Genomic DNA, 12068 nt, shown 5'->3' on the forward strand with positions numbered 1-12068 from the left:
TATATCTATCACTGTAGCATTGTTTCTTTTTCCCTGTTCTTGACAAATATTTATCATAATGACAGTGTTCATGTCATTTTGCAGAATTTGCCTTTTCTCTGAAATCAGAAGTACTCTGTAAACTCATTAAAGTATGAATTGATGTCACTTAGAATTCATCTTTATTTTGTTCTGTCTGATATTTCAATTTAGATTCTAAGACTATCTAATCCAATGATTGAGCTAATGTCCATGAAGTGTAGAAATAGGCCATCTTTAAAAAATGTTTGGTTGTCGGCCTCTCCAGACCGACTGACTAAAATGATCAGACTGAAAATTTTTTTTTCAATGCAGGGCAGTATTTTTTTCTTTTTATTCCTCTTATCCCCTTTAAAAAATGTTGTTGAAGATTTTCTCACCTACTGACCCAATAATTTTACCCTGAGTCAAGAGAGGGCAAACAAACATTACTTTAAAGATAGCATTTCTACTCTTCGAAGTAAAGAAATAATTTAATTATAAAAACAGCAGCTTCGTGGATGCAATGCTTACAAAATTTCACTCAAAAAATGGCATACATGTATAATGACAGTCACCAACCATAACTGAATAAAAATATTTTGCTACAAAGATGTCTAGAAGTTACTACATGTTGGAATAACTAATCAGCATGAGGTCAAATTCATAGGCTTTTAATTGGTTTAGTTGCAACATGTTCTGAAGTATGTTTATATACATATACATGTACTTCTAAAGGTGTTGCAATATAATTCATGGACAATTTCATCAAAATATTCAGATGTAAAGATTGCCATAAATACTAGAGTTCTTCCATGGAATAATTTTTTAGGCCATCATGTAGCACAGGAGGCGTTTTATTTTGAATATTTTTGGCCAATTTATGCCTAAAAACAATATCAAAAATAACATTTAGTTTTTAACATTCACCATGACAAGGTGATATCAATGTTGTCTTTAAAAGTGTAGAAAAAGCCTGATTTTTATGTTCCGAACCCATAATATAGCCCCTGTTTCCATGGTAATAATATTGGGGACATACATATTTTTTTAGTTCAAATTAATGAAAATGATCAAATTAATAACTTCATGGATTTTGATGGAATTGGTAGATATGTAAAACGTTGGTTTTTATATTTTTGTTGCCATGGCAACGGTTTCACTTTATCAAGGAAAATTGAAAAATCTTCTTTTTTACCCAAATTTTCACATTTTTGATAAAGGAAAATTAAAAGTTTAAATAATAGAAGCATGACTTATACTAATTCCGGTCATTTTGATTATAAAAGTTTGAAAATTTATAAAAAAAATCAATTTTTTCAATGAAAATAATATTCGAGGTGAAATGTGAAATACGTTAAATTTGGCGTCTTTTACTCAAAAAATGAGACGGGCAATATCTTTGAAAATCATATTGAATGATGAAGCTAATCTCCCTGAAAAAATTGATATATAGCATGTATGCATATTAAAAAAAATATGAGTTGGAGGGACTTTTTTCGGTTTTGCTTTCACAACCTTAACGCAAACCTTCAATGGTATGCCACAAGTTCAGAAAAAATATTATTACTTAGTTTTTTTTTTCTTCAAAGAACTGGAAAATGAAATACACTTTAAAAATATTAGTAATATTTCAATAAAATTACAAATATTGACAAAACACACTAAGTAAAGGTTTACATATGAAAAGAAATTTTAGAATATGTTAAATTAGTGCTAAAAGTGTAACACAAACTTTAGAAAAGTATACCAAGCCAGGTGTTTTTTATCAGGAAAAGAAAAATGGTAAAAATTCACCTATATGATATTGCTGAATTCCTGTCATTTTCTCTGTCCTCATAAAATTCACCAGGCTTGGTATCATTTTTCTAATGTTTATGTACTTTTAGCGCCAATATAACATATTCTAGAATTTGTTTTCATCTGTTAACCTTTACTGAGTGTGATTTGTCTATATTTGTTTTTTTTTTTATTAAAATATTACTAAGTTAACATTTTTCAAGTCTTTGGGAAAAAAAATCTAAGAATTATCCAATTTTCTGAACTTGTGACATGATATTAAGCATCTTCCAAAGGAGAAAATTGTTTGTATCATCTGCCCTTAAGATGATAATTATTTTGAGTAATATTTTTACTTTAAAAATTGCACGGTAGAATAAACCAAATTAATTCAATAATTTTACCAAAAAAATTCAAACACAAAAAGTGATAAGATTTTGACAAGGATCCATTCTAAAAGAAAGATTTTTTAAAAGTAAACTTAAACCTTTCACTAAATATATATGGCATACCTGTACATGGCGATCAGCAAATTTAAAAGCAATATGACTGCCGTGAGAACGTAAACAGCTTTTAGATAGGGGGCCAGAAACCTCCCTAGTGCTGAAGGACATCGTTCTTGTGACCCATCCCTATATTCAGTTTCGTTAAATGTACAATCAGGTTCCGTCACTAGAAAAATAGAAAAACAGGAAGTGTTGGTCTTTGAAAGACTGGTTGGCAAGGAATGCTTATTTTCCAATAGCACATGATCCCGACTATGATGTTTTTGAGGTTTGTGTTTGCTTTTTTGTATTGTTTAATGGAAATTTAATCTTGAATACTGTTTGCTATATCCATATGAAACATATGGGGAAAACAAATACTATTCAAGATCAAAGTCCATAAAACAATACAAAATAGGAGCAGAGCAAACAGGGACCTTTGAAACATCAGAAAGATCAGGTGCCATGGAGGAGTGAGCTTCCCCTGCCGACCGTTCACACCCACGGTGTACCCATTGTCATGATCGGGATATAACAGAAACTATTATAATCTATAACGCAGTTATGAAAAGGCTGTCCGAAGGCTTAAAATGTCTTAAAAATATATATTTTATTTTGAGCTTGATTATAATGTCAATATGTGATCCTTGTTTGAAATTGCAGTCAACTTGAGATAACAGTTTAATCAGGTATTATAATAAAGCATTTCTGTGATGTCAGATGACTGTGTTGATCACGTGACGGACATTTTTGATATTCTTAAATGTTGCACAAAAATCACCTCGGCACAAGTGCAAAAAGAAATATTTGTGCAAAGTTTGTTACATAGATCAATTAATCGTTATCCCTGGTACAAAAAAAGTGCTGGGGGCAGGTTTAATTTTTACTTCTTAAGAAAATATTTTACGATTAATTAAAATTACCAACGTAAAGAGTGATATTTTCCACACTTTATCGCGATTTATACAAAAAAGGATAAACTACATAATTCAGTTAGAAAACATATTTTTCTTCTAGATTCACGCCGAATATCTTCAATTTATCCTTGTCTTTCACTTGTGCCAGTCTAATTTAAACACGATTCATAAATTCTAACTCTGTCTACGGAAGGGTAAGGGGAGCGTTTCAAACATAATCTTTTGCTATTGCTTGAATATATGCTAATCGGACAAGCAAAAGGAATAGAGACATTTAAATATCAAATGTTAAACATTATAACAGCACACACAAACTTAAAAAAACAACCCTTACTCTTAAATTAAACACATATCCCCATAGTAAATCTACATGCCGTGTAATAATTATGACACTTTTCCCGTCATGTCAGCTCAAGTATGCAGTGTTTTGACGTCATATTCTATTATGACGTCATATCTAGGTAGTTCAGAGAAGTAAGTAGAGTTTGAACAGTTTGATATTTTACGGGCAGCCTTATCCTAGCTGCGAAGGATTTGCTACATATGTGTATCAGCCAAAAAATCCATGTGAGTTCTTAGGATTGGTATACCTATGTGATGTCAGGCATACCTGCAACAATTATGAGTTATATGTATGAAATACGTAATAATATGCTTTAAACACATATAAAACAAACTTTGCAAAGGGACAAATATTATAAAACATAACTATATCCAGAGTACGGGAAAAAGTCAAGGTATATCAAATCATTTCATTGATTTTTATTATTGAAAATATCATGAAATCGATTGAAAATGCTTATTGTAATCTATTCTTCTTACATCTATCTCCTTCCAAATTCAGCTCTCCGAATAACATCCAGTATCCGTTTCTTGTTATTTTCTCCAGTTGGTCAAAAGAAAATTCTGAGTTTTCAGAATATAGTATGGCGTAGTAAGAGATGTTATAGCACATGGAGATTATAAACATGATTGCCATAAAAGCAACTGTGTCCCTAAACTGAAAACAAAAAACAAAACCTGACACTTCATTATCTCCATAGCTAAGTGCTTATCGGTAATAAAGTACATTTAAAAAGGCGTATCTTGTCAGATAAAAAAAATATATATTATAGTTTTTCCTAAACATGAAAAGAAGTCAAATGAAATGTTTTATTTACTATTTAAATCGTGATTATACGATTGCTGAAAACATATATAAAAATGTTGTTCATATTATTTTATTTTTCTTTTGAATAGCAAAGTATCTGTAAAATATTTGAAAATATATTTAAACTAAAAAAGTAATGAATTCGAATTAATTATTATATTTGTTCAATCAGATTTTTAGTCGGGCTTATTTGCTCAAAGAGCAATTAAAGAGCAATTGTTGGCTTATGTCAGCGTGTTCAAAGCAGGAAGTCTACCCCATAGTCGACATATTATAGTTACGTGTTAAAAATATAGCACTTATTTTTAACCGCTTTTTAGAGAATGCAAACGCTTAATAAAACAACCAAAAATAAAACAAATCTTTAACTTTATAAATAAACATCAGTAGTAATGACTTTGAAACTTCAGTCCTAAGTCAAAAAACATTTCAGAATTTCTTAATTCTTAAACAAAAAAGTTCATTTGCGCAAGAATTTTTAGAAGGTCAGTGTTATCTTAGCCAAGTTTTGTACACAGCAAAAGCAAGTGAGGGAACCTAAAACGTATGGTGTGATGACTCATGTACGAAGCAATGAGACAATTTTTCCTCCGGAAAAGGCTTAAATACACGTTTTTGATGTATCCCATTAATCAAGTAGGCAAGTTATGTAATACAAAATGAATTAAATTATTTATCCCATCAAATTTCGTGTTACACCTAAAATTAAATTATGTATATATAGAACATTTTTCTTTTTCCTAACTTATTAAAACATGATTTATAAAAATCATTAATTTTTTAGCTTTATTTGGTTAGCTAACGCGAAGTACTTTTTTTTAATTGAAAATCAGCAACAGTTAAGAGCGTTCTTATAATTCCTTTACCATTTTCTGTATGATGACCAATGTTGGACCCAACAACTCGGACATGGAAAACATATGAAGGATCCGTATACTCAACATGATGAAAGCCGCAACTAGCAGAACTTTGGATGCAGTAAAGTAGTCATACATATCGTTAAGTTTCATAAGCATGCCACATGTATACGTAATCAAGGACACCCAGTCAAGAATGTTCCAGGGGTCCGTAATATACTGCTTCTTCTTTTTTCTTATAGCTGCCACGATCACCTGAAAAGTCATTATGTACAGCGGTATACAACGAAACCTGTCTAAACTGCAATGCTCTTGGAGGCAAAGTTTGTGTCAAAATAGACAGGATGTTGAATTGCACAGTGTTAAAATAATGGAAAAAAGGTAAAATCGGAGAGAAATTAAACATCGAAAATCAAAGTTTGACGGATTTTCACAAATGTCAGATTAGACAGTTTTCACTGTATTTTAAAATAAATAGAATTCACTCAAGTTACAGAGCTTTGAACATTTGTCTAGATCACTATATTTTTGTGACACCTAATTTCTGCATAATAGTCGTAAATCTTTATATGCGAGAGAAATTCTCACATATTGTCTTTTTGCAATGTATCATCTTAATATAAAGAAAAGTAACATACATGAGAATGAAATTATCGCCAGTAAAATGTCTTGCGTATTAACGTACTCGAAAACAAAGTTCCCGTTTATGAAATGTGGTTTAGACTATTCGTTTAATCTTTTGCCTTATAACAAAACGGTACATCGAGAACATTAATGATATTTCAAAATCAATACGTGTTATTTAAATTCACCTTTATACATGTACAAAGAACACCTTAAAAGATATCATCTACGTATCAAAACCAAAAAAAAAATAAGTTACAGCAAAAGATATACAACACTTATGTAAATACTTACCAAATGTAATACAAAAGAATAATAAAATGAGTAATATTTGTGATTTTCAACAAATATTTAGCGAATCAAATTAAGGTTGGTAGAATTTGCAGAAAAACACGTTGAGTCATTTTAAACTGCCATATTCAGTTTTGGTGTATTAATTTTATGTCTTTAAATAATTATGTATTGTATGTAAAAGTAACTGTTCGTATTGATATATATATAAAGGGACTAGAAAAAAATTACCTGTTTTGTTTCTTCAATGAAAAAGCTAGTCATCCAGGCAATAACAAAGATATCTGTCTTGGATATCCCTTTGTCAAAGTCAAACAGAAGCATATAAGCATATCCTGTTAGGAGCGCAAAAAGACTCATCTGGAAGTAAAATAAATATATTTGAAGATAAAAAACAGTAAAAACAATACCATCATTAGATAAGGCATGAACATGGACCTTGGGAATTCTATATGAGGGATCAAGTAGCAATTAAGATAAGGCATCAAGTTAAAAGAAATAGGCAAGCAAACTCGATTCCCGCATACATTTTGGAACAATTTAATTCAATATAAATAGCAATTTGGCCATAAAAGGTTTGTTTAATACAAAGAACATTTCAATGGTAATTGATGAATTGATTTAATACCAGCGTTAAACATTAAATTATCCATAATTCCAGCTTTTGAAAAAAAGGGGGTAGACAATATTTTCCATTGAAACCAGAGTTTCAAGCAACACCATATCTTGAAATAGTCTTGGATATGATTACTGTATACAGGGTTATTTTCGTCCCGTGTTATATTCGGAAACAAGTTTGTCCCGTTTTAAATTCGCCCAGAAAGATTTTTGTTTAAGATATTTTACTGTTTACTTTGAATTCGCACCGTTTTAAATTCGCCCACTTCCGACGAGGGCGAAAGGGGCGAAAATTAAACTGGGGCGAAAAATTCCCTGTATACAGTAAATGTTCCTTATAGCATGCCTTATGTTTTAAGCAAATAAATAAAACATAAATATATCAATTACATATTATGTTTCAGTTGTAAATTCCTTTGAAATTGGTGGAAAAAAGCATTTTTATCGTTTTTTGTCAATAAACATATCCTCCCCCATTGTCACGAAAGGGCTTTGGTTTGAATTTGCAAAGTAACAGTCCATACTACCCGTAAAAAGGATTTTTTGTTACACGGGGGGGGGGGGTGAGATGTTATAAAAATATTTACCGTTTTCCGTTGATTTTTATAGTGAAAAACACAAGTTTTACCAAAATTTTAGAGTTATCTGTCTTTATTTTCCCAAATAAGTATGTTTTTTTGAAAATCCTTATAATAATCTATAAAAAATATTATGAATATTACTCGTTAAAATGACTTGGTCGTAGGTGGGAGAACAATAATATCGTTCGCAGTTCTTTTAAGAGCCTGTCTACGAGAAAACCAAGCAGATATATAGAAAAATGCTCTGGTAGGCACTCTCAAGAACGAACTAATTTTTATTATTAACTTAAAGGACACCCATTGAGAGTCAGAAATACGTTGTTTATTTTTGCATCGGTTGTTTCTATTTTTAGTAACAGCCAATAATTCATTTTGGTCTATATTCAAGGGAAAATGCAAAAAAGTTGGTGTAAAAATGACAATTTCAATATTTAAAAGTAAAAAAGAAAAAAACTATATATGAATAAAAGGGCAATGTGTTCTCATAGAAATAAGTCGTAAAATTAAGTTGGAATCAATTTTTTTGTAAAACCCCTATATAGAAGGCTGCCCCGAGGGCACAAATATTGGCATTGTGCCAAGAAATGATAATGGTTCATTTTTTGTTAATATTCAGGGATACATTTCTTAGAAAGTGACGCTTCTTTTTTCAGAATTTTGTGCATTTAAGAATCTCTAGGATATTATCCCAACAATATGTAAAATCCACCTTTGGACTCTCAAGGACAGAAAAGTTATATCGTAATGAAATTACCTCAAATTCAAATGATGGAAAAATTAATGATTTTATAAGTTTTACTTTTAACAGTAATTTTAATGAATTTTGTGTCAAATATTTACAAATATAAACAATGAAAAATTATTTTTAATTATTTAAAAGCTATAAATATTTTTTTTTCCTGCTTTTCCTGTGAAAAAAAAACGTATTTTACTATTTATTTAGATTTTGTTAGAATTGTCTCCCCTGTTGCGCTCTTCTGTAGAGAAGGTAGATAATGATTATGTTTACGAAGTTTATAAACAGATGTCTGTCATCTAATCGTTTTAGGCATAAATTATGTGTGATTTGAAGAAAATTGTCCCTCCTTTGAATGTAATTTGTTACATATATACTAGTGGCCTATGTATAAAATGCATAAAAAATTATGAAAACCATCGGGATCGATGTACGGTTCCGTAACCACGTGTAAACATTATGGCATCCTGAGACGTTTTGTTACCGTTTTGTACGTCCTCAGAAAAAGATTCAGGTGCGTGAATTCTGGCAAGATTCTGGCTCTGATTTTCATGAATATGATTCTGACAGCGAACATTCATTTGGTAGCGAGACGGATGTAGTGATGATGATACCGAATCAACAATGTTTGAATTTGAAAAAGAAACAGGTAGGTGGATCATGGTTTATAATACTATGTACCTTATAAAAAGGCTTATTGATATGTAAAAAATAAATAAATAAACAATTTTGATGGGGACTTGATTATGGACAAGAGAAGATTTTTTACAAAACACTATCAGGTCTGGTACAATCACTGGATTTAGCTATATACGTAGCTTGATTTACCTACTTAGTTAGCTTAATTCACCTACCTGAAGTAGCTTTATTTAGCTACCAAAGTAATTTATTTCTATAAAAAATACCTACGTGGCTAAATCTAGTGATTGTACTGGACCTGAATATATACCTAGCAAACCTGTCAAGAGAAATTTCAAGGTTGGTACTTGTACATGTAGCAATAAAAATATCTGTATAAATTTAACAATATTACAAAATATTCACATCTGCAGAATTATAAATAGCATAAGTAGCCTTTGTTGGGTGATGAAGAGGGAATGAAAAGTTGAATAGGTCCAGGGTTTTCAAAGACTGTTTACTAATTGGGTACATTAAGAATTGGATAGGTGGGTCTTCACTGTCAATTAAATCACCATTATTGCCTCATATGTGGGCTGCATGATTATAAAGAATCTCATTAAACAAAATATTTTTTTTCAGATATTTATGAAATGTTTTGAAGATGGCTACAGTTATGATTTTCGGCTTTTCATATATGATTAAAGGAAAAAGAGTTGTCAAATACTTGTGCAGACTTTTCAAATTCAAGGTCACCATGTGTTCCTTGACAGGTTTGTGTTTAAAACATAACTAATATTATAAATATAAGTCTGGGAAATTATACTTTGTAAAGAATATTTCCTTTCATTTTTATATTTCTTGTGCAATTTCAGATTATTCAAATTCATTTCCCTGGTTAGGGCTGGGCTTTACAATGGGATTTTCAGCTGTGGAGCTATAAAGAATTACTACATAGGGTTTCCAATGTAGCTTTGTGAACAGAATCCAGAAATAAGAAGAGGAGAGACAATGGAGATGCAGCATTAGCATTACCAATTACTTACCACTGCTGAGAAAATGGTAAAGATATGTTATATTATTAAACCTCTACTGTAATTACTCTGTATAAATTAATACCATAAAAAGAATCTCTATTTCCCCGAGAAGTGACTATTGCCCTCATCTGAAGACTACTCCCTGGAAAATCAGAGCTACTCCCTCACGAATATTTATTAGTAATTTTAACCAATCAAAGTGTTCAGTGGGTGGAGTGTTCAAGGAATCTCGAGTCTGTGATGTCATGTTATTAGCAATGTAGCTATGACGTCAAAACATTTTGACGTGCGACGTCAAAATCATACTAGAATTCTACCAAAATGAAGACAACGATAATTTTTCAAAATGTCAGTGAAAATACTTTTTAAAAATAATTTAATTGTTTAAGGACACGATGCTTCACTTATCATACAATGTGTTAAACCGCATGCGTTTGTAATTATGCCTCTACAGTTTTTTTTTTAAATGTCGGAATATCTGGTTAAAAAAAATTAAATCGCCTATCATTGTTTCGGTATAATAAAAAAGTTATGGAATTGGAACTCGGGAAATAGCAAATTTAAAGTTCCCCTCGGCAGAGAACTATTTCCTCAGGGAAATAGTTTTCTCCTTCGGGGAATCATAAATTTGCTATTTTCCTCATACCCATTTTATAACTGTATACTATGGTACATGGATAGGAATTGCCTTGTCTGTCTGTCGATTTGCCACATGCATTTTTCCCTACTCTGTTACTTTACTTCAAGGATATATGAAGCTCTTGTTTTCTTCAAAGATAGCCAGAAGAATTTGTGAAGAATCTTACCCAAGTCATTTGATGACATTTTCTTCAATTGATAAATTTAAATGTAGCATTGTCATAAACATGACATGTATTTTAAAAATCTTAGAATATGTCTAGTATGATCTATTTCAATTTAATTTGAAAACTGTCCTTTTTCACAGGTACATGCTTTGAGTACTACTTTTGTGTATTTGGAGATAATCCAGTCGTTCTTTAAACCAGAATTGGAAATTTCAGTGCTTGTTAAATTTTCTCCAGAAGTTATTGGATGCTACATAGGAAGAAAATGGGGTCATACTGAACAGAATAGTTTGGATACACCTTAATAGATTTTGAAAGCTTGAGACCTCAAGATCAACCCAAATGGTGTACCAAACATCAAGAAAAAAATACAGTTTATGATTGAAGAAGCTTGTGTAGTAGCCAAAATTGAAGGGTATTTCTTATATGTTAACTTATACGATATTATTGGTACATGTACTTAAACATTGTTAATATCTTGATATTTAATATGTATCAGGTTTCACAAGCAGGAATACACAAAATTCAGAGTAAAGTAAGTGTTTATGTTAGAAAAGATCAAAGTTCAAGGTCAACAGTGCTTTAGTTTTACCAAATATATATCACTATTATAAAGACTAATTTCCTGTATACAGGTATAGCCAAAAATTCAGAATATGATTTGGGGAAACTGTGATTTTTTCTTTTAAATCTTACCTTAATTTAGAACCATGATGTATACTTAAGCAAGTAGATGTTTTTCAAGCATACAAAATTTCAAGGTCATTTAATTTTGGAAGTGAATACAAAATATCAGGAAGCAGTCAAGCACTGTAATTTTTTGTTGTTGAATGTATTTAGTTATTGAGTAATATTCAAATTTTGATCTGCAATGAAATTAAAAATTATAAATGTTTTAATTTGTTGATTTTTAAAACTTCGTGTTCATTCATTTTGAGTTTGTTGCCATGACAATATGTCTGTCAAGAAAATGGCTCTGATATTCCTTTTTGTTTAGTTTGACCCTTGACCTTTGACATCGTGACCTCAAAATCTAAAGGGGTCCTCTACTTTTCAAGAAACCAGTGTACTAAATTTGATGTCTGTCAAGCAATGGGTCCTCAAGATTTTGAATGATTAAAATCTACATACTGGTATATCGAGAATTATAACCCTTGACCTTTGACCTTGTGGACTCCAAATTAAAAGGGGACATCTACTTATAAGTAGGTACCAGTGTACTATGTCTATTATCTTTCAAGCAAATGTTTTTTTTTTTAAGATAAGAGAGAACACACTTGGTCTACTGATTGACAAACAGGTACTAAGCAGTATGTGAATATCACCCTTTTCAAAGAAAATGTAAAATAATACAATTCTGGTACCCCCCCCCCCCCCCAAATTAACCCCATTTAACCCCCTAAGAAATAATTATTGATTGAAAACAAAAATGTACAATATACTGTTATTTTTCAACAGCAAAATTTAAATTTTTGAAAATATTTAAATCAGCAAAATAACTCCTTGCTGAAGTTCAGGGATGAGAAAATTTGAAAATTCACAAAAAAAATGTCCAACTTTAAGTAAAAAGTA

The 12068-nt window shown here is 30.8% G+C and overlaps 1 protein-coding gene and 1 long non-coding RNA gene across 2 annotated transcripts in view; one reads left to right on the forward strand and one right to left on the reverse strand.

Annotated features, from left to right (window-relative positions):
• Positions 1 to 2269: 2269 nt before the first annotated feature.
• LOC134256893 (uncharacterized) overlaps positions 2270 to 12068 on the reverse strand; it is a 32185-nt gene continuing 22386 nt past the window's right edge. Inside the window, exons 32-35 of the mRNA XM_062739570.1 lie at positions 6332 to 6460; positions 5195 to 5440; positions 4001 to 4178; positions 2270 to 2448 (exon numbers count right to left, since the gene is read on the reverse strand). Of these exons, the coding sequence (XP_062595554.1) occupies positions 2270 to 2448; positions 4001 to 4178; positions 5195 to 5440; positions 6332 to 6460 (732 nt within the window). The remainder of the gene's footprint in view (positions 2449 to 4000; positions 4179 to 5194; positions 5441 to 6331; positions 6461 to 12068) is intronic.
• LOC134256897 (uncharacterized) lies at positions 9085 to 10895 on the forward strand. The gene is made up of 3 exons (XR_009989810.1): positions 9085 to 9426; positions 9529 to 9715; positions 10637 to 10895. It is a non-coding gene; the product is annotated as an uncharacterized LOC134256897 (long non-coding RNA).

The sequence above is a fragment of the Saccostrea cucullata genome, unplaced genomic scaffold, assembly GCF_032062105.1.
Source record: "Saccostrea cucullata isolate Sc308-1 unplaced genomic scaffold, CSIRO_AGI_Scuc_v1 ctg1867, whole genome shotgun sequence".
NCBI classification, from domain to species: Eukaryota; Metazoa; Mollusca; class Bivalvia; order Ostreida; family Ostreidae; genus Saccostrea; species Saccostrea cuccullata.